General features: G+C 40.9%; 1 protein-coding gene across 4 annotated transcripts in view; it reads left to right on the top strand.

Moving 5' to 3' along the window:
• Positions 1-16,328: 16,328 nt before the first annotated feature.
• LOC140186422 (histone-lysine N-methyltransferase EHMT1-like) overlaps positions 16,329-22,365 on the top strand; it is a 201,738-nt gene continuing 195,701 nt past the window's right edge. For 3 of the 4 annotated variants that reach the window (XM_072240693.1, XM_072240691.1, XM_072240690.1), the window contains exon 1: positions 16,329-16,399. In XM_072240693.1, the coding sequence (XP_072096794.1) occupies positions 16,379-16,399 (21 nt within the window). In that variant the 5' untranslated portion in view covers positions 16,329-16,378. The remainder of the gene's footprint in view (positions 16,400-22,365) is intronic. The other variant, XM_072240692.1, reaches the window with a different exon arrangement.

Raw genomic sequence — 22,365 nt, 5'->3', positions numbered from 1 at the left:
CTGTCCTGAAATGTACCTAACAAGTTCATCCTGTCTAAACCTTTTGCACGAAGGAGGTCCCAGTGGAAGTCTCCCACTCAACCCTTTTGGTTTCATACCTTTCCCTAATCTACCTAAATATCTGTTCTCAATATCCCAGTGGTCTGTAATATAATCCCATCAGAGCGATTATAATACACCTTCCTTATTTTTGAGTTCCACCTCAGTGGATGAGCCCTCCATTATGTCCTCTCTGAGTGCAGCCATGATATTGTTACTAATTGATAGTACAATTGCTGCATCTTTTTAACTCCCACTCTATCTTTCTTAAAACATCGAAACCTGGAACACTAAGCATCCAGCCCAGTCCCTCTCTCAGCCTAGTCTCTCTAATGGCCTCAACATCATAGTTCAATGTAATGATCCATGCTCTGAGCTCATTACCTCCACACATAAATGTCCCAGCAATAAAATAAACACACTTTATCATGTCCATCCCATCGTGTCTACTACTTTGCTCCTGCCTGTCCTTCCATGGCATTCACCTTCCTGTCAATCCCTCCTCTTTCTGACCTAGTGCTTTGGTCCCCATCCCCCTGCCAAAGTAGTTTAAACCCTCTCATGGATTACCCTTATAGTCTCTTAGGGGCCCACCTTTCCCATGACTACCCTCTTTGCTACTGATATGTGCTTTGTTTTCCAGAAAGGAAACAAAATTCGTGCAATAAGTAGTAGGGTCTTTGTCAGAACCCAATCTCAGAATGTTTTGGCATCCTAATGGAAGTTCGACAAATATACCATAGGAAAATGGGAACGCATTGCAATATGCTCTTGTAGCACTTTATTCTACCTTGACTGCAATATAACTGATCATTAAGTATTTGTTAGGTCTATGGTCTCATTGTGCTTGTCATTTCATTTTTAATTTGCACTCTATCTCCATAGCTGCTGAAGGGGCTACTGAGGATATGACATATCTGCAACTTTGTTTTAAACTTCTGGACGATTTTCTCTTTCTATCATTTATCATTATGGAACAAAGGGGAAATAATTCATTTGCTCAGTATGAAATTAAGGAAGTTATTTTTTGGTGTTGTTACAGATGAACCGTAGAGGCAATCTCCCACCAATGGCAGTATCAGGGCATACTGAGAGAGATGTGCATTAGATTGTTACCATTCCTCTTACCTCATAAACCACTACCAGCTCTCCTCTCTTGATTTTGATATCATTTTTCTGCTGGGTGCAGAGGCTGTTCTTTTCACAGGTTTGCGGGATGCTCACCACCAACATCAGGTTTGTGCACCCTGGAGAGCGGCATTAATTCTGCTGGGTCTGTGTGTGCAATGAGTTGAGCACAGCTGGTGTAGGTTATATGACTCCAGTTCTATCACTGCAAAGCTCAATCCATTCTCCTCACACCTCTGAGTGTGCAAACTGTTATGCTGGAGTCATGGAATATCAGCCCGAGAAAGGTCAGCAAGGGTAACTTTTCCAGCTGAGCCAAAAGTATTTGCTGCTTCAGGTTTGACAAGGGTAACATCCAGCCCGAGAAAGGTCAGCAAGGGTAACTTTTCCAGCTAAGCCAAAAGTATTTGCTGCTTCAGGTTTGAAGGTACGAGGAAATTGAACACGATATTATGCAGACTCTATAATTAATGATAAAATTAAGTCAGTCAGCTGGGATCATTTTATTGATTTTTTTATATTCATAATAAACTGAACATTCAGCTTTCCCAATTACTAATAATCTAAACTCATTCAGTGGTAAGCGAATCCATGATCTTGGAGTTAAATGTGACCATGTACGTGGACAGGAATCATTTAGTGGGATATGTGGCAAATAGGGCCAAATGGGAGCAAAAACAAAAAAAAACAACCTGCTGGGGGAACTCAACACCCAAGCAACATCTGTGGGAAGAAAGGATTGTCAATGGTTTTGGTTAAAACCCTGCATCAGATCAAAAATGAGTACTGAGAAAGGATGTGTAGGTGCAGTAGTAGGTCTTGGAGCAAGCAGTGGAAACCATGGAGAGGGAGCAACAGGAGAGGGTCTCACAGAACTGCCATCAGAGAGAGGAGGAAAACATCTTCAAAGTCGGGTCCTTCCTCATTACTTGTCTTTACCTACCAAATTAGGCTGAAGGGCCTGTTTCTGTGCTGCGTTGTACTATGGCTCTATAACTGGAGATTACTTGCTTATTGTGTTAGAGCAAGTTTTCTTTAGGTTTACATCATTCCATGTATCCTATATCTTCAGAGTATGACTGTATGCCATAAATGATGTAAATTGCTTTAAATATTAGATTCATTAAATCACTGTGAAGCCTAGAATTCAAATGTACAGGTTTATCAATTAAAATCTGATTGCTATTACATGGTAAAAAATTTTGAAAATGAGGTGAAATGTTAATTATTAAACAGATTGCACAAATGTCTTTTTACAATATTTATTCCCTCTTTGAAAATTGGGAATCAATTAATATTTATTACTTCTAATCCACTGGCAGCACAGTTAATAGTGGTGCTCAATGGTCTCAGGATTCTATGGACACCAGGGCTTGTGACAATGTCACAATGACCTGGCCTAGGCTGCTCAGCTGAGTGAGCAGCAGATGCAGGCTGAGCAAGGGGAAGCAGAAATGTGAAAAGAGATCCGGCGCACTGACCAGGCCAGCAGCACCCTCACTTTTCCTGGCCAAAGTTTGCTCACGGGAAAATGAAATGGATTCACTGAGACTGAGAATGAACACACAGAAGGAGATGAGAAACTGCTGCATTCTTGTTTTCACCGAAACGTGGTTAAAGAACAACGTGCCCAACTCGGCATTTCAACTCGACACAATGACGGATAAAAACTCTCAGTCGATGAAATCCAAAGGAGGTAGACTGTGTGTGCACATTAACAAAGGTTGGTGCATAAACTCATCTGTAGTTAGCAGTCACTGTACTGGGGCAATTGAGCATCCTACAATTAAATGCCGGCCAGTGTACCTGCTCTGGAGTTTACTGTTGTGCTCATCATCGCTGTCTATAGTCCCCCAAGCGCGAACGGCAAGGACGCACTGGAGGAGTTCACAGTAATTACCAGCTCTCTACAAAACAAGCATCTGGACGATCTCTTCATAATTGCAGGAGATTTCCATCCTGTCAAACTGCAGGGCATTTTACCCAAATTCCACCAACATGTCATCATAGGCACGAGGGAAACAAACGGACTATACCGTGTTTATACGAACAGACTCAGTACTTACAAAGCCATCCCACACCCTCATCTTGGCCTCCCTGACCTGATCTCCATAATGTTAATCCCAGCATACTGACCGCTGCTGAAAATGGAGAAACCAGTCAAGAGGACCATCACTATATGGCCTAGTGAGGCAGTCCCTATGCTACAGGACTGTTATGCATGGACTAACTGGTAGATGTTGAAGGAGGCTGCCACAAAAGGAGAAGACACAGACTTCAAGGAGTATGTCTCATCTATCACCATGTATCTCTGTAAGTGCGTAGCTGACGTCAGTATCTCGGGAACAGTCATCTCACAGCCTAGTCAGAAGTCCTGGATGAATGCAGAGGTGCATTCACCACTAAAAGCCTAGGAGACAGAACAGCTCTCAGAGCAGCTAAGAGAAACCTATTTTAGGCATCAACAGGACAAAGACCACCTACGTACAAAAAATCCAGGTAGACCTGTCTAATAATGATCCCCAGCGTATGTGGCTCAGCATCAAGAGCATTACTGACTGCACAAGTAAAACAGCATTGACTGTACCTGTGGCACCTCCCTCGTCAAGGCTCAACACAACTTCTATGCATCCTTCAGGGCACACAACACAACACCAACCGTGAAAGCTACTCCCTTCCAGGTGAAAGGCCACTGTCCGTAACAGCAGGAAGCATGAGAAGGTGAGAACTCTGCTAAGAGTCAAATCCCACCCCCCCGCACCCCCTGAAGGCCGCCAGGCCAGACAACATCCCAGGCTGAGTACTCGGTGGGTGTATGCACTAGCTCACTGACGTCTTTACAAACATCTTCAACACTTCGCTCATCCAGGCTACTGTCCCCACATGCTTCAAGTCAGCCACCATCATCACTGTACCAAAGAACACTACACTTTCAGAACAAGATAATTACCACCCAGTGGCGCTGAAGATAACCATCATGAAAAGCTTTTGAATGGTTGGTAATGACACACATCAAAAACTCTATTCCTGCCACACACTGGATACTGACTGATATGCTTACCGACATAAGAATCACTACAACAGATGCCATAGCATCTGTTATGCACGTGATCCTGACCCACCTAGAAAACAGGACACATGTCAGAATGCTGTTTCCAGTTTTCAGTTTAGCATTCAGTACCATTGTCCCACAGATCTTGATGAACAAACTCCTACTCCTCGGTCTAAATACACCACTGTACAACTGGGTGTTGAATTTCCTAATGAACATATCTTCGTTATTCAGGATGCACAACTACTCCCCCCTCCCCGTCATCCTCAACACGAATGCCCCCACCCCTCCAGGGCTGTGTGCCAAGCCCATTGCTGTACACTCTGCTCACACACAACTGCACGGCCAAACACATTGTCGGCATCACCGAACATCACCGTCAATAAAGAGTCAGCCTACAGGCTTGGTGCCAAGCAAATAACCTCTTCCTCAATGTCATATAAGATATATATATTTACAAAATCTATTTTATGTATTTATAGTTATTGTGTTTTCTTATTATTGTGTTCTTTATCTTATGGTGTTTTGTTTTTGTGCTGTATCAGATCTGGAGTAACAATTAAAAACACAAACACGAGGAAATCTGCAGATTCTGGAATTTCAAGCAACACACACAAAAGTAGCTGGTGAACGCACCAGCAGGCCAGGCAGCATCTCTAGGAAGAGGTACAGTCGATGTTTTGGGCCGAGACCCTTCGTCAGGACTAACTGAAGGAACAGCTAGTAAGAGATTTGAAAGTGGGAGGGGGAGGGGGAGATCCGAAATGATGGGAGAAGACAGGAGGGGGAGGGATGGAGCCAAGAGCTGGACAGGTGATTGGCAAAAGGGATATGAGAGGATCATAGGACAGGAGGCCCAGGGAGAAAGAAAAGGGGGAGAGGTGAAAACCCAGAGGATGGGCAAGGGGTATAGTCAGAGGGACAGAGGGAGAAAAAGGAGAGAGAGAAAAAGAAAATGTGTATATAAATAAATAACAGATGGGGTACGAGGGGGAGGTGGGGCATTAACAGAAGTTTGAGAGGTCAATGTTCATGCCATCAGGTTGGAGGCTACCCAGACAGAATATAAGGTGTTGTTCCTCCAACCTGAGTGTGGCTTCATCTTTACAGTAGAGGAGGCCGTGGATAGACATATCAGAATGGGAATGGGATGTGGAATTAAAATGTGTGGCCACTGGGAGATCCTGTTTTCTCTGGCGGACAGAGCGTAGATGTTCAGCGAAACGATCGTCTGAATAGCCTCCAACCTGATGGCATGAACATTGACTTCTCAAACTTCTGTTAATGCCCCACCTCCCCCTCGTACCTCATCCGTTATTTATTTATATACACACATTCTTTTTCTCTCTCTCCTTTTTCTCCCTCTGTCCCTCTCACTATACCCCTTGCCCATCCTCTGGGTTTTTCCCCCCTCCCCCTTTTCTTTCTCCCTGGGCCTCCTGTCCCATGATCCTCTCATATCCCTTTTCCCAATCACCTGTCCAGCTCTTGGCTCCATCCCTCCCCCTCCTGTCTTCTCCTATCATTTTGGATCTCCCCCTCCCCCTCCCACTTTCAAATCTCTTACTAACTCTTCTTTCAGTTAGTCCTGACGAAGGGTCTTGGCCCGAAATGTCGACTGTACCTCTTCCCAGAGATGCTGCCTGGCCTGCTGCGTTCACCAGCAACTTTTGCGCGTGTTGCTCGGAGTAACAATTACTTTGTTCTCCCTTAAACTTGTGTACTTGGAAATGACATTAAACATTTTCGAACCTTGAATCTCTTCTCTAAAATCAAGTTTTTTAAATTGTCTCATCTCTGGAAGCCCTCCTACAATGATCGATATAAATAAATAAACCGTGTTTCGTAACAGAAATTCCACGTAAGTAACATGATTAGCATATAATCCCACCGAGACTGAAAGTATTATGTGCAGAAAGATTTAATGACGGACGTTACGTGTACCAACTCGAATGTAACTCTACAAATGTGCAATTCCAATGTGCATTTTCCACCCTTGCCAGGAGACAGTCAGATTACAATTCCAAAGACTGAACTGAAGGCAGATGGTATTACACCAGAACTAGAAGATAAAGTAATATCTGTTGAAACATCGATATTGAGGGCCTGAAGTACATGCAATGGTTACTGCATATTCTTTCATACAATCTGATGTAAGTCCATGAAAAAAATTACAAATAGAAGCACCATACAGGGCAGAAGGACAAGAGAATGTTAATGGGGGAATCTGGAGCAAAAAAAAAACAAGTTACTGGAGAAACTCAGCAGGTTAGGCAGCCCTTGTGGAGGTAAAGGGTTAAGGGATGTTCCAAGACCAGAGCCTGCAGCAGGACTGGTGATTGTTACCCCGAACGGTAATGAAGAAATTGTTTAATCATGCTGATCAAATATCTTAAGCAATGAAGAATGAATGTGCATGCAAACTTCTTGTCATTAATTCATTAATAAAAGTTGAAGTTTTGTAAAAAAGATATTATTAACCCAACTCCTATGGCCATAAAGGCACAGTGAAGAAAACTAAAAATAATTTAGAGCAAGTGGGTAATAGTTGCCTTTTTCAAGGAAGGCATGCAAGAGTGAAAATGCAAGGTTCAGTGGGGAACTGGTGTATTACTGAAGTGTTTACAGAACTCAATACTTTGTACTTCTGAATAACTATGGTGATGGAAGAAGAAATTAGAGCTTCCTGGATTCCATTAAAGAGTTTATTTAAAAATATACTCTAAAGGTAGCTTTAAAAATCAAGACGATTGAACGTCCTCAGCAATCCAGGGCAATGGACAGCCTGTGATAGATGGAGCCAAGCAATCCCACAAACAGCAGATCAGATCTCTGCTCTGCGGCCCTGCCACATCCAGTCACGAATGGCGGTGGACAATGAAACAACTCACTGCAGGAGGAGGCTCCACAAATAACCCCACCCTCAATCCTAGAGGATTCAGCAGGGGAAAAAAAAGCCGAAGCGTTTGCAAGAATCTTCCACCAGGACATGGAAGATATTACATGAAACAGTTCAGCACATGATGTTGTGCTGAATTAATTAAACTAGTAATTAAATACCTAACTAATCCCTTCTGCCCACATATTATCCATATCCCGTCATTTTCTGCAGTTTTATGTGGTTATCTAAGCACCTTAAATGTCTCCATTGTATTTACAGTATATATACATATGTACTTTAATAATAACACTACTTTGAACTTTGAACTTTAATCTTAATCAGGTCTCCGGAGCAGTACCCGCTTATCAAAAGCCACACCCAAATGGAAGGCATGGATTGGTCCGTGTAAGGAACGTTGCAGCTCCTCCCACTACCTGCTGCTTAGCTGATGACATCACGCGCCAGTGGAGTTTAAATCTGGCACTTGCCATTGTGGCCTCTTTTCGGTCTCTAGGTCGCCATGGACCAGATAATCGAGGGTGACACAGAAACAGTAAATGGTGGGAATGCGCTGAAATGAAGAGGGCTCGGGCTCACGCTATGGATTATTATTTGCCACTCTGTGCGTGCGTGTGTGTGTGTTAAGTATCTGTTTTGTCCTGCCACTTCACTCGCTCAGTTTAGAGAAGTATTTGTAACCAAGTGTAACTTAAAGTGTTTTTACTGAATGTTTTGTGTCTGTCTTGTCTTGTAAATAAATATTTAACCCACTTACCCATAGTGAGTTTCTTCAGTCCCCACTCACCAAGCCCGCAAACCTGATTTCACCCAGGGTTCAGTGATTGAACAGAAGATGAAAATCTTTAGCAGGAACACCCCCCTCCCACCCTGAGTAAGGAGTCTCAAGCCCTGGGCTGGACCAACAACAGTGCAGAATTTGGGAGTCTTGTCAACCTACTGACAGACTACGGGACACCCGCAGACTGGTCAGACAAGTTGGACTCCCGCAGGGTGAAAAATCAGACACCACATATGTCTATAATTAATGAGGTACTCTTTCCCCAAAAGCAAGGGGAGCCAGAAGGGAACCTCCTGGCTGCTGGTGGCCACAGCAAGGCAGCAGCATGAGGTAATCGCACAGGAGGAAGAGGCCGACAGTTTGATGAAAGTGGAACTGCTAGGCCGGCGATGAGCTCCCATGGAGGTCATTGCCCGGTCAGCACAGCCCCGGGCCAGAAAGGTACAGGATAAGAGCACAGGGATGGCCTGTTGGCTAGAAAAGGAGCAGCAGTTAGAGGATGCACACAGGGCTAACTGACGACCAGATCCCTTTAAGGTCCATGCCCCGATGCTGTGGGATGGCAGATGCGGACATTTGGCTAAATAGTAAGGATAGGGAAGAGCGGTTAGGAGAGAGCCTTGGGGCTCCCCCTCTAAGTGAGTGCACCAGTACAGGTCAGGCTGCCGGCCATTGCCCCTCCACCCTCCATAGAACGGGGTGAGGAAGAGCAACAGGCTGGGGGAGAGGGACCTATGGGTCTGTCCGAGGTGACTACCATCAGGGAATTTTCCGCTAAGGAACCGGCGAAGTTGGGAGACAGATATAGGCAGAAGCCAGGGGAGCCTCTGCCCACATGGTTGCTGTCTATCCAACAGGGAGATGGGTGTCTCAGGAGGGGTGGGGGGAAGTGGCTGTCATCCCACCACACAATTAGCAATGCCCTGAGAGTGCCACCAGGTCCCTGGGGGTGGGGGGTGAGGACTCACTATGAGGCAGTAATAGCAGCCGTGAAGGTCAGGTATCCTTCACTCTTCGAGTAGGATTTGCAACCCCAGTGGGGAGTGGAGCCCTTCGGGAGTGGGTCTATCCTAACAGTGACAACCCATCAGAGGATCGTAGGTTCATCTCAACCGTGGTGGGGTAATTAGTGAAAGCAGCATCTCACAGGAGTGGTGCTACTGTAGCTGGGTGGCACAATGCAGTTGCAATATGTCTTATTCCATTCTTCTTCATGAACGACTGAAATTGCTCTGCAACAAACTGTGGTCTGTTATCACGAAGTGCTCTGGAACACCAGTCCTTGAGGAAGGCTTCCCAATACATTAACAGTGTGTGACGCTGTAGTGGAGGTCGTTAGGAACATTTTTGGCCACTTTGTAGCTCCATCCTCTACTACCGTGAAATTGGTGCCCATGAATGTTCCGGCAAAATCCACATGAATTCTCTGCCAGGGCAATGCAGGCCATTCCCAGAGATGGAGAGGCATTGCTCTTGGAACCATCTGGATGTGTTGGTATCCCAAACAGTGCATGGTGAGCGCTCGATCTGCTGATCTATCCCAGATCACTAACAAAGCGTTGAGCCAACACTTTCATTTTGACCGTTCCTAGATGACCGACATGTAGCTCCTCCAACACTTCAGCTCTCAGCTTGGATGGTACAACAACTCTCAATCCCCACACAAGGCAACCTGCATCAAGGGCAAGTTCATGTCAGCGCTGGTAGAAATAGGGGAACTGAGATTTCTGCTGCACATTCCAGTCATTTTGAGTGGCCATGTAGACCTGAGATAGTATGGAGTCATTTCTAGTTTCCCTTTGATTATTGCTCCCATAATAGAGAGTCTTCCGATTTGCATTAGGAAGAATACGTCAAGAGGAATTACCACTTTTATAAGTTTTTTCAGGTATTTCTGCTTCCAAGGGGAAATCGGATAATCCATCAGCATTTCCCTGACTAGATGTCTTCTTGAAATCAGTCTTGTGTTTGTGTTCACCAGGGGACAGAGCCCATCTCTGCCTTCATGCTTCTGCTGTTAGTGGAAAACCTTTCTGTGGATTGACAACAGATACTCGTGGCTGATGATCAGAAATAAGGGCAAACTCTCTCCCACACAAACTCTGTCCCCTAGTTGAAATTTTTTACACCCCAAACCTGACTCAAGGCCTCTTTATCAATCTGTGCGTAAATTTCCTCTGCAGTGGTAAGGGAACATGATGAAAAGGCTATGGGGCATGACTGTACCTGTACCATAAGGCGAGACTTCACAGACAAGCTTCCCTGGATGATGTGGATCATAATGTGTGAGTACAGTATCTGACATCCCAATTTTCTTTAATTTTGGAAAGCCACCTCACACTGCTGTTTCCATTGTGATTTCTCTTCAGTCTGTAGCAATGAGTGCAAGGAGTGGAGCACAGTAGCCATGTTTGGCAGGATCCTGTTATGGTAATTGACAACACCTTGAGTCTGGTTTGGGGTGTAAAATATCTCAACTAGTACTTCTATGGGAGAGAGTTTACTCTCATTACTAATCACCTAGCACTAGTCTTTTGGCCTTGAGGCATCCAGCACTGCTTGAAATTTCTTGACACACTTGTGTAATACTTGTACATCAATGGGGTGATCACAGTAAGTGACGCTTGGCTTAAAGAACTTACACATGTTGCAATGTGCTCTGAGCCCATAATCTTCCAAGCTTTTTAACACTGTCTTGAGAGATTTTGGAGATGTTCTTTGCCATCCTTATTGTTAATAATGTCATCCAGATAACACTGACTGCCTGGACAGCCTTTTAGCACCTGGTCCATAGCTTTCTGCCAGAGTGCAGGTGCAGATGCTACCCCAAAAATAAGCCTATTATAGCAATAAAGCCCTTTGTGAATGTTTATGTTGTATTTCACTATTATGAATGTCATTCCTACAGAGATTATATTTTCTCCAGTATAAGTTCTTAGTTGCATATCTGCAGGCTTCAAGCTTTATCTTTGATATGCCATTCAAATATTTTGAGTAATGACTGAAACAGCCAAGCCAGTGTCCTATTCCATTTTAATTAATTTGACGTTCACTTCTAGTGTAAGCTATATTGCTTCTTTGTTGTCAGTTTTCACATTGTAAATCTCAAGGTTACGCAGTAATGCTTCACTCTCATCATTATACTTCTCATCAACAGCATGCAGATTACTGCACTTTTGCACTTGTCTTTTTATCTTTTTCTCTTACCTGTACAGTCCATTTACTTTTGTCTGCCCAACATGCTCTTTGTATGTGTCCTACCCTGTTGCATTTTCTTAAAATTTCACCTTTAAATCTGGTGCATGTGAGCCCCTGCCACAATGGTAACATAATTTGTTCAGCCAGGCAGGTTGCTGTTTAGACGTTGTAATTTTGTTCACTCTCATTTTCATCCCTGACTGGAACTCAATTGCACCTCTGTCTGCTGTTTCTATTGATACAGCTATTTCAACTGTCCTTTTAAATGTGCTGTGTTTCAGTTAGAAACCATTTTTGAATGTTCTCTTGTAAGGTTCTACAAACCTAAAAATCTCTCAGTGCATCATTAAGCCCGTCACTGTACAGACAATGCTCAAGCTGTATTGGACTTCCCTTCCTTCTGATTCCGCTTATGAAACCTAAAGTGTTTTACAATCAACAATGGTTTTTGTCTAAGTGCTCTTGCAATACATTCACAATAACAGCAAAGTTAATTTTGTCTAGTTTGGTTGGAGCAGTTCAACTTATAAACAAAATGTATGCTTTTCCACCTTTTGCACTCAGCAGTCCAAAGGTATCCCAACATACAGAACTCAAAACTCAAAAGATAGGTTAATTGCTCATTGTAAATTGTCCCATGATAAAGTTAAGGTTAACTGGGACATTATTCCATCAGGTAGGCTTCACCATTCACTTGCTTGACACCATACCCTGAATCAGACATTATATTCCAAGCTCTGTCACAGGAAGATAAACATCAGACAGATGAAAAGGTTCACAGATGCATTCAAAGCCTCCTTGTTCATGCATCTTCCCGGATTCTTCAGAAACACTGGCTCAAAGTGGAAAGGGAGCATTTGGGATGGTTTTGAGTTCCATATGTTGGGAACATGCTGAAGTTCTGTGTAAACAGCAGAAAGTTGGCACACAGATAGTAAAGAGACCTCACAAACTGCCTACACACCAGCTCATTTGACATCTTCTTCTCCACCTATTGCAGAGACCACCATTCCAACATCGGCCTCATCATTCACCTAGGAATCCACAAAGCCAGATTGGAAGTCTTCCACAATATCCTAAATAGTAGAAGTAAAATACTTATGTTGTGATGTTACAATATATAAATATATATTTATATCAATTATTTATATTTAATTACTACCAACTATATGTTAAATGAATGAAATAACAATACATCACATTATATCATGGAGCCTTAATGTAAATTTATTTGCATTAAGGAAATTGAAATTAATATAATGGATAATATATTATGGATAATTTATTGAAAATACTTGTGTTCCTGAGAAGGTCTTCTGAAAGTTAATGTGTAAGCTGAAGACAATAAAACAAGAATTATAGCCCTGAATAAAAATATTGTGTTATAATTTAAACAACATCCCTGAAGGAATTTGGATGTAATCAAAGTCAGAGTTGAGTTTATTGTCATATGGACAAGGACATGTACGTTTAGGTGCAATGAAAAACTTATTTGCAACAGCATCTCAGACAAACAACATCATATAAGCAGCATTCAAGAGAAAAAAACATAAATTATACACAACTTACCGGTATACGCATCCTTACAAGAAAGAAAACAATTAGAACAAAAAAGTCTATTTTAATGCAAAGTGATCAAAATGGTCTTAGTGTTGTTAAGCTGCATTGATTAGGGTTTCACATAGTGATCAGGATAAGAGTTACATTTGATGTATGCATCTGATTACATGTTTATAATCATGTTTATGTGCTATAGTAAGGAATTGACTTTTAATGCCAAAACTTTATAATATTTCCAATCATCCTTTAGCAATTTTCATCCACAATTTGTGGATTATATTTTTCAGCTATCTCCTGACTTCCCTGCCATCACAGAAGCCAGACTTCTGACAATTTGATTCACTTTCTCTGATATCAAGAAATGGCTGAAGCCACTTCTTGAGGCAACGGAATTACACAAGAACCTGGTGATAAAGCTCCACATGACACATATTTCTCATCAAGCTGGAAAAGAGTTCTACCAGGCAATGTGGAAATGTTAACAATTAAATGCAGCAGACGATAAAAGACATCAGACTACAACTTTGCCTATCAACCATACTTCTTTACTAATCACGATTGATTGAAATATCTCGCAGATTCACCATATTTTTTCAACCAAGGCTCATTAACTCTTCAGCTTCAGAACTTTTTAGTTACTTGCACAAATTTTCAGTTTACATTCACAACTTCCAAGCCCTGCTACCTGCTTTCTGATATTACCAGCTCTTGATGAACCTGGCCTGGGTCAGTCGTGGTCTCCGGAGTCATCTTCACATACTTCCAACACTTTACTTAGTCATTTATTGCTTTTATACAGAAGTTGGTCTCTGTACCTAAGGAAGATTGTACTTGCATGAGAGGGAACATAGCAGAGGTTTGACCAGATGGATTCCTGAGATGGAGGATATTAATCAGACTGAGCTATACATCTTAGCGTTTAGAAGAATGCAAGTTGATCTGATTGAAATATTCAAAATTCTTAAGGGCCAAGAACATTGATGTTTCTCCTGGTGGATATGTCTAGAACCAAGAGTCAGAATTCATAACAAGGAGTTGACCATTTAGCACTGAACTAGGAGGATCCTTTGTCCAGAGGATAATGAATCTTTATCAAAGCAGTGTGTGGAGATTCAGCAGCTGAGGATATTAAGTTAATTTATCATTATGCAATTATTAGTATTTCCATTTGAAGAGAAATTCTAACAACTTTAGAAATACCTGCCAGTCAAGCAGCAGCACCAAATTCATTGACTCATTGGCTTGTGATTGAGATTCTCAGTAAATGCTTGGATTCATTATTCTAAACTGTTTAAAACAAACAGTAATCCAGACTTTGAACTCATACATCTTTCACAATTGCACCCTAAGTTTGGTGCAGGAAGACATTGGCTCCATGTATTATGCAAACCTGACACAAGCACTTCAGGACAATCCTGACTTTTTTTTAGCTACGTACCTTTGAATTTGACAAGAGTGTGACTACTAGCTAATTGATTGGCTGTAAGTGGACACTTTTCAAAGGCTCGACTTCAGCTTTCAAGATTTCAATTCTCAGTGGTTTTCTACACAAGGCACTCAGAATATAGAGACAAGCGATCAGTGCTTTAGAAAATATACAGATACATTTCTCTTAATTTGCTAATGGTAATCTGTTATCAGTGAGTTGGTTCATCCTCCTCTTGTCTGCAACACCCATTTTCTCAGCATGCAGTGATCACTGTATGAAGTTAGGAGCTTCCACATTGATGTAACACTATCATGGCAACAGAGGCCCTTTTAAATAAAGATACACATGGATTCCGGTTCATTGGCCCATTGGTTAATCAGAGCAGCAGCTGATTTGGGGCAACTCTTAAAGAACTAAAACTAATTGAGTAAATAGCTGCACCTCCCTTTATTTATTTGCCACTTAATGGAGACAGGAGACCATTGCTGAACAGATTCTAGCTAGTGTCAGTCGTGCACGCTTGTGTGGCCGTTAGACATGTCACACTGTGCTTAGAGCGAACAGTTTTTAAATAGCATCAGTTGTGTGTGTTTGTGTTCAGAAAGCAGTGATTTATTTAGGGGACTGCTTCGTCGAGCACCTCCACACCATCCACCACAAGCAGGATTTTCTGGCAGCCAAACATTTTAATTCCCATTCCCATTCTTGTTCTGACGTGTCGATTCATGGCCTCCTCTTGTGCTCAGACAAGGCTACCCTCAGGCTGGAAGAGCAACACCTTGTATTCCATCTGAGTACCCTCTAACCTGATGGCATGAATATCGATTTCTCCTTCCGCTGAACAAATTCCTCCCCCTCCTCTATCCCCCACTCTCACCTTTCACTTCTTCCAACCTACCTATTACTTCCCTCAGGTCCTCTCCTCCTTCCCTTTCTCCTATTGTCCACTCTCCTCTCCTGTCAGATTCTTTCTTCTCCAGCCCTTAACCTTTTTCACTTACCTGGCTTCACCCATCACTTTGCAGCTAGCCTCTTTTCCCTCCCTCCCTCCCCCCCCCCCCACCTTTTTATTCTGGCACCCTCTGCCTTCCTGCTCAGTCCTGAAGAAGGGTCTCTGCCCAAAATGTCGACTGTTTACTCTTTTCCATAGATGCTGCATGACCTGCTGAGTTCCTTGTGCGTTCTGTGTGTGTTGCTTTGCATTTCCAGCATCTACAGACTTTCTTGTGTTTGTGATTTTTTTTTTGTCAGTGATAGTTGGTGAGAAATAGGCAGTAAGACAATTCTGAACTGCTTTGCTCACTGTGGTTTCAAGCATTCAAGCTTGGAGATGGCAGAAGTAGCAGGGAGTGAAAATGAAACAATATCACTACTTCAACAAGTTACAAACTACGAAGAATTTGAAGGTATTGACAATCGTCTTGAATGCTTCAATGAACATGAAGATTTGGAGGATGCAATCGTTGATAGCATGAAGGTGTGATAGTATGAAGGCAGTCCATTACCTACAGTTGCTGGAAATCCAAAGCAACACAAAATGCTGAAGGAACTCAAAAGGTCAAGACAGCACACAGAGAAATGAACAAACTGTCAATGTTTTGGTCCTGAAAGACGGGTCTTGGCCTGGAATATTGACTGTTTCCATGGTTCCTGCCTGACCTACTGAGTTCCTCTAGCATTTTGTGTAAGTCCATTATTTACACTGATTTTGTTTGTTGCGTATGCTGGAAGAATTGCTCTGAAGATAACTGTTATGAACTAATACACTGTTTTACAGTACTGTAGTACTATTGGCAATGTTCTAATTTGTTCTATATTTCATTTAAATACATAATTTGTTGCTCAATTTGTCTTTTTATACCTTTTTATCTATTTCATAGAAGTTCAACTAATTGGGGCAGCTGCTTAGTTGGACCAAACTGTACTGGTGCTGATGTACTGTATCCCAATTAACTGGATTCGACTGTACTTTAGGTGCATGCTGTCAACTGTGAGATCTTCGATGTATGTCCACCCTGAAGAAGTGTTTATATGCATGCTGTAATTTGGAGTGTTGGGGGGTGGGACTGCATTCTTTTCAATGGAAGGGTGTGCAACAGCCACTCAAACACATACAAGGGCGTGGGGGGGGGGGTGATTTCAGTGCTTTGCAATACCTGAGTGTGCAACAGCCAGAGACGGATAGGCGCGCACTCACTCTAACACACACACACACACACGCGAGCAAAGAGCCCCGGCTCTCGGGGTGACGTCACGCGGCGGGCGCTGCGTCAGCTGCGCGCAGCCTGAGCCATGGCTTCGCCGGATCCTGAGGTAACGAGCAACTTTTCCCTCTCACCCTGCACCCTTTCCCCTCACCCCCGCCCCCCCTTACAAACGCCGCCGCCGGGTATTTTCTTATGGGGCGGAGGCCCCGGGCTCGGAGTGCGCCGCCTCGTAGCTGGGAAATACCAGCCGGCAGATCGGGTTTTGTTTTAATTAAAAGTTGGCGCTTTGTGTGTCTGTGTGCGCGTAAAAAAATAGGCTGAGGGGGTGGCCTGTTGGCCGGAGGCGGCGGCCCTGTACCCTGAATAACGAATACGTACTCGGCGTATGCGGACACGCAGCGCAACCGGCAGGCTGGGTCCGGGGCGGTGGTTAATAGAGGGAACGCAAGTCTGACTCCAATGTCGAGGCGCCTGAGGAGATTTTTGTTTGGGTAGGCGACTGGGAAGCGTGTAGGTGGAGAAAGAGAGCATTCGTTAAAAAAAATGCATAAATACCTCATCACTAAGTGAGAAGTGTGCGTTCTTGCCTCTGAGGTATGAGCCTGCCCGATAGTTGCCATCACATTGAGAGGAAAGGTGATGATTTTTGTGTGGGGGCGGGTGGTTGGTGGGGAAGCGGAACATGGAGGAAGGATGGATGGACACCTTTCCCAATGGTCAACAAGAAACCTCTACGAAATTCATTTCTGCACGCTGAAATAGTGGTCTATTGCCCAGTCCGCGCATTGCTGTACTTTTTGTAGTTTTATTTGTTTACACTATGGCGATTAATGTGTAAAAGAATTTTTTTCCCCAAAACCAGCTTTTTCCTCCAATCTAGATGAAAAGACGTTTTTTTTTGTTGTTGGGCTGTGCTCAGTCTGGAGTGGATTAGCTCTCTTGAGATGTCCAAGATTGTTTTTCATAATCTAGTGGTACATTAAATTGGTTTAAGGTGTGCTGTGATCTGCTCTATTGAGTTCTCAAGTCTGCTTGAATAGCTTATTGTATTGCAAGTGGACGTCAGAGTAAATTTTACCAACATGACATGTTATAGATCTTGTGTTTGCTTGTTATAAATTGATGATCTTCAGTAATGAATTTCCTTTGAGCTTTTGCCCATTTGACAATAGTTATAAGAATGAATATAGGAGGAGATCCATGTACCTGATTCTGGGGTTTTAGCACCTTGCCTTTTAATCCTTTTATTCTTAGGTTTGTTTTCTTGTTCATGCCAAAATGTTTTTTTTCAGCAATTCACTTTCTTGTCATTAATCAGTCTAAAGTAGAGGACCTTTGCAATATGGTATAGCATTGGATTCTGATGCTGGATCAGGAAATTACATTTTTTGGTGGTGGTTAAACAGTTGTTGAGCCAGGAACATTTGTATTTCAGATAGAATTTACTTCCCTTTTGACTGCTTACAAATTTGTTAAAGTTTGTATTCTTAATCTGCATAAAAATGCAGCACTTTATAGTTTTTTAGCATGGTGAACCATTAGAATATTAAGTTGTACTGCAAGAAAATGGCAAAGTGGTAAAAATATTTTTACAAAATATTATTTTTGATATTCATATAGGATAAAGATCAGACAAAGCAAGATTGTTGAAGTCTCATTTTATCGTTACTGATTTTTGACTGAGTCCTTCAACTGATAGAAACAAATCATCAAAACTGATAACGATGTCAATTATTTCTGTAGCTATAATTGGGTTTACTTATGAAAATTGGTAGTAACTGGGAGTCAGCTGACATACATTTGGACATTAATACATATTTGTGTTTCATCTTCATCCACTCTTTTTGAGTAACCAGAGGAATTTATTTTTCAGAACTGGGAAAAAAAAAGGATATATTGGCTTGGGCATGTAGCATTGTACTTTTGGTAAATGTTGAGCCTTTCTTTTATGTTGTCAGTTAAGTGCTATCTAGGTTAAGTTTTAAGTGTTTCTGAGTGAATTGGAGTTGGCTTTTCGTTAATATAGGCGACTTATTGATGGCTATATGAGTGTGCACAGTGACAAGTATTATCTTTTGGGATTACTCAGGACTAAAATTTAACATAGAAGATTTTGTTGAAGGCCAGGACACTACTGTGCCTTTTAAACTGGTAACCCTATCCAGTGGACAAATTTTAGCTGCTGATGCAGGATTAGAGATGATCTTTTACCTATGTAACAGAACCTCAATTGTTTTGAGTAATTTACTGACATCCAGCCATTTCAACTGGTTTACTCAACCAAGTGAACAACTGAGTGACCATTGTTTCAGGCAATTGTCTAATTTTTTTTCCAGTTGTGTCTGTAGAGTAAAAGATTCTTAAAATAAGCTTGGGTGCTCTAAAGTAATGTATAATTTTTCTTTTACATGTACAGGAACAAAGAGAACAATGTAGCTGTACTTAGTTATGGAATAAAACCTGGTAACTGGATAAATTATGGATTAACACGTGTGAATTTGTGTTCATTTTCACTATTTAGGGCTTTAGCAGTTTCATTTTTTTCTGAATTCTAATATAGAAGTAAACTTTATTATGTCATTTGCCTGCACCTTGGCCTTTGAGGTGCCATTGATCTTTCTCTGTACGTGAGCTAAAACTGTAAATGAAGTACGTCTGTAGATTCTTCATTGTTTTTGCTTTGTTTAAATGGTGCTTCTACTTAATCTGTTGCACCACATTCATTGATGATGTCCAATTTGTATTTGCACCGAATTCAGTTACTATTCTGTATTCAAATGCTGATACAGGGTATTTAATATCAACATTGGACCAGATGATTTTAGCAGTGAATTAACATGGTTTATCTTGGTAGGACGAGAGATCTGAATAAGTGTTGGGTTTCAAAATTGAATGAAGCATTGTAGTGCAAATATACAAACTGTATTAAGATCTTCATTTACAATTAAATTTTCATTTGTTAAATTAACTGAAAAATTTTGGACTTAAAATCCTGAATTTGTTGATATTAAATCAATTAAAGATGCTTTAAAAAAAAGATTCAAAATAGTGCAGTGTATTAGATTCCAAATGGCAGGCCTTCATGTCTGCCAGCAGCTTGGACCATGAAATGGCTGAATCTGCAGTGAATTTATATCCAATGAGCATGCTCAGAATGCTGTAACTGAACCAATAGGGGGGGTTGAAGAGTTGGCTTATACACTGTATTTAGATGTAGTTGATCAAACACAACTAGAAAAGTATTATCATTAGTTGAGTAATTTGAACTTACTTCTTTCCAAAATCTTCACCTGCTGTGGTTGCAATGTTCTAGTGAGTTTTAGGTATATTCTTCTGGTAACTTAATGGATTGGTGAAGTGGGACAATGCCAGCCTTTTAGTCGCTATTAATTCAACTCTCTATAAGGCATATAGTGTACTTTGTTGCACCATTTCAAAATGTTAAATTGTTGAGAATTTGTGTGAAATATAGTTGTCTCTTGCAACTCATCACCATCTATTGAAGACATGATTGTATCTACTGAATATAATTGGTGAAATAAACTTTCTACCAAGATGTTGTCATTTAAGATGAAGCGCATTTATCCATTTTGCTGAAACACATTTGCCAATAGTTCTGCGAACATACATTGTACAGATTGGCAAAATGGATGGAGAATGTGATCCACAATGACACTTTGAACAGTAGCTTGATAAACAATGTGTAATGAATGATTTTTATGTGTAATCTAGGACTTCAGTGTTTCTTGGTCAAAGACAGACTATATTTAATGGTGAGAAAACCATTAAATATAGCTTCAGAAATTGAATGATAATTTTTATTGTAGGTTGATATGAACATTCTTAAACAATAATTAATTTTATAAGCTGTATGAGAAATGGACTATGAATACCACTTTATTGAAAAGTCACAAAACTATTGGCTGAAGGGCAAACAATGAAATTTAGCATTTAGATTTTTTAATATATTTATAAGATATGTCTATAAAGCTGAAGTTGTCAGAATTTTGCCTGATTAAGACTCCAGTTTGTTCAAATCTATTAAGTTTTTCTTTCAGGTTGAGTATTATTAGTTCATTAGTCTCAATTGTCATGTCTTCCATTAAAGTTGATGTTTCTGTTTTATTTCATTAAAGATAAGTTAAAGTTTTAAAAATAAAAAACACTTTAGTGTTTAGCAACATCCTTGTGAACAGATTTGTTGATTTTTTTTTAGCAAAAGATATTGTTGGGGAAATCCATATACTTAGGAAACTTTGATTTACTTGATTTGTACAGTAGGATTACTGGATTTGTGGGAAGCACTTTCAAAATCAGAATGATAACCTGGTGTTGTTTGTGGTCATTCATAATTTGTATTCTTGGTTGATAGATTATGGGTGTTGTATAGTTGCTTTGATCAAAATACAACCAGTAACAAACAGGAGATCATTTAGCCTTTGGTGTCCTTGCTCATTCTAAGCAGCACAATTTCATTAGTCTCGCTTCCCCTGTAGCCCTACAGTTTACTCTCTCCTAAATGGTCAGCAGTTCTCCCCCCCCCCCGCCCCCGTTAAATCTTCTGGCATTTAAAGGAGCCATGTAATCTATCAGTACATCTTTGGAACACGGGAGGAAACTGGACATATGACTGCATAACCATAAAATTCCACAATGAGAGAATGTGCAAACTGAACCATGTAGTATTTGCTTGAAACAGATATCTTTAAATTTTAAGTATCTATGTACATGATAGGGAATTGTCTATTGTTAAGTTTTATTCATAACTGGCATATCAGTTTTGAATATTCTGTACAATAATATGGAATTTTTTCTAGATTTAACAACCATACCTGGTGCAGCATTGAGCAACATTTTACTGTTTTCAGCTAGTTTATTTATTTTTATTTTATTTTAGAGGTACAGTGTGGAATAGGTTCTTTCTGGGTCTTCAAATTGCGCTGCCCAGCAATTCCTAACAACTTATTTAAGTGCAAAATCCAAAAGCACTATGAGTAAGACATTATTGAAATGCATTTCACTTCTATGAACATATGATAACCAAAGCAAGGTTAAAAATTAGTTAAAAGTGTGCAAAAACAATAATTGAAGGAAAGCAATGACAACAAGACATCTCAACAATGAGCTTTGATATCAAATCAGACTGTTTCAGATGCTTATTTACAGTGACCAATTAATCTACTAACCGTTATATCTTTGGACTGCGGGAGGAAATTGGAGTACCTGTAGAAAACCTATGCATTCCACAGAAGATGCCAGGGCTGAACCCCAAGCTATAATAGTGTTGTACTAACTGCTATGCTACCATGGCACCCATTTTTGCTATATTTAAATGCCTACCAAAAAACATTTAGGTTTAGATTTTGGACTGTTTACAGTGAAAAATGGTTTACTGGCAACTTTTGTTAGTGGGGCAAATACCTTATATCTTCAAAGATCAAATATGAATCGCTTGTTTTCAATTCAGTGTTGAGGAATTGTTTTTGTGCTTTACACTTGGCATCTGTTTTTCAGTTTTAGAACTAAGCATCTGAAGGAGTCTGATTTGATAATCAGAACTCATTGCTGAGATGTCTTGCTGTCCTTGCTTTCCTTCATTTTTTGTGCACTTCTAAATTTCACCTTGCTTTGGTTTTCATAATTTTGATTTAAGTGAACTGTATTTAAATAATATCTTATAGTGCTTTTGGATGTATCAACCTAGGAATAGTGTTTATGTTTGCAGCAGCTTGGAATACAAAATGGCTGTACCTACAGTGAAGTTATCTCAAAAAAGTATACTTGTAAACACCATCTCAACCAACAGGGGGAGTTATACTGGAGCTGCATATGAAGAAAGAATAAAAATGTCCTGTTAATCATATACTACAAATTTTTTTAAGAAGTCAGTGCAGAATATAGACTCTGACATTTGGAGTATAATACTCTGAATTTGCTTTTAGTGCAGTAGAAGTTAGCCTTGGTCATTTATCTAATCTTCTGGAAGAGGGAACGTATAGGAAGTTTCTAAGAGAAAAGTCAAAGTGATAGTGCAGGGTGGCAAAATGATAAACCAGAGTTTTATTGGGAGGG

Source organism: Mobula birostris, chromosome 22 (genome assembly GCF_030028105.1).
Source record: "Mobula birostris isolate sMobBir1 chromosome 22, sMobBir1.hap1, whole genome shotgun sequence".
NCBI lineage: Eukaryota > Metazoa > Chordata > Chondrichthyes > Myliobatiformes > Myliobatidae > Mobula > Mobula birostris.
The sequence above is the reverse complement of the archived record's forward strand: the minus strand, read 5'-3'. Positions and strand labels throughout refer to the sequence as shown.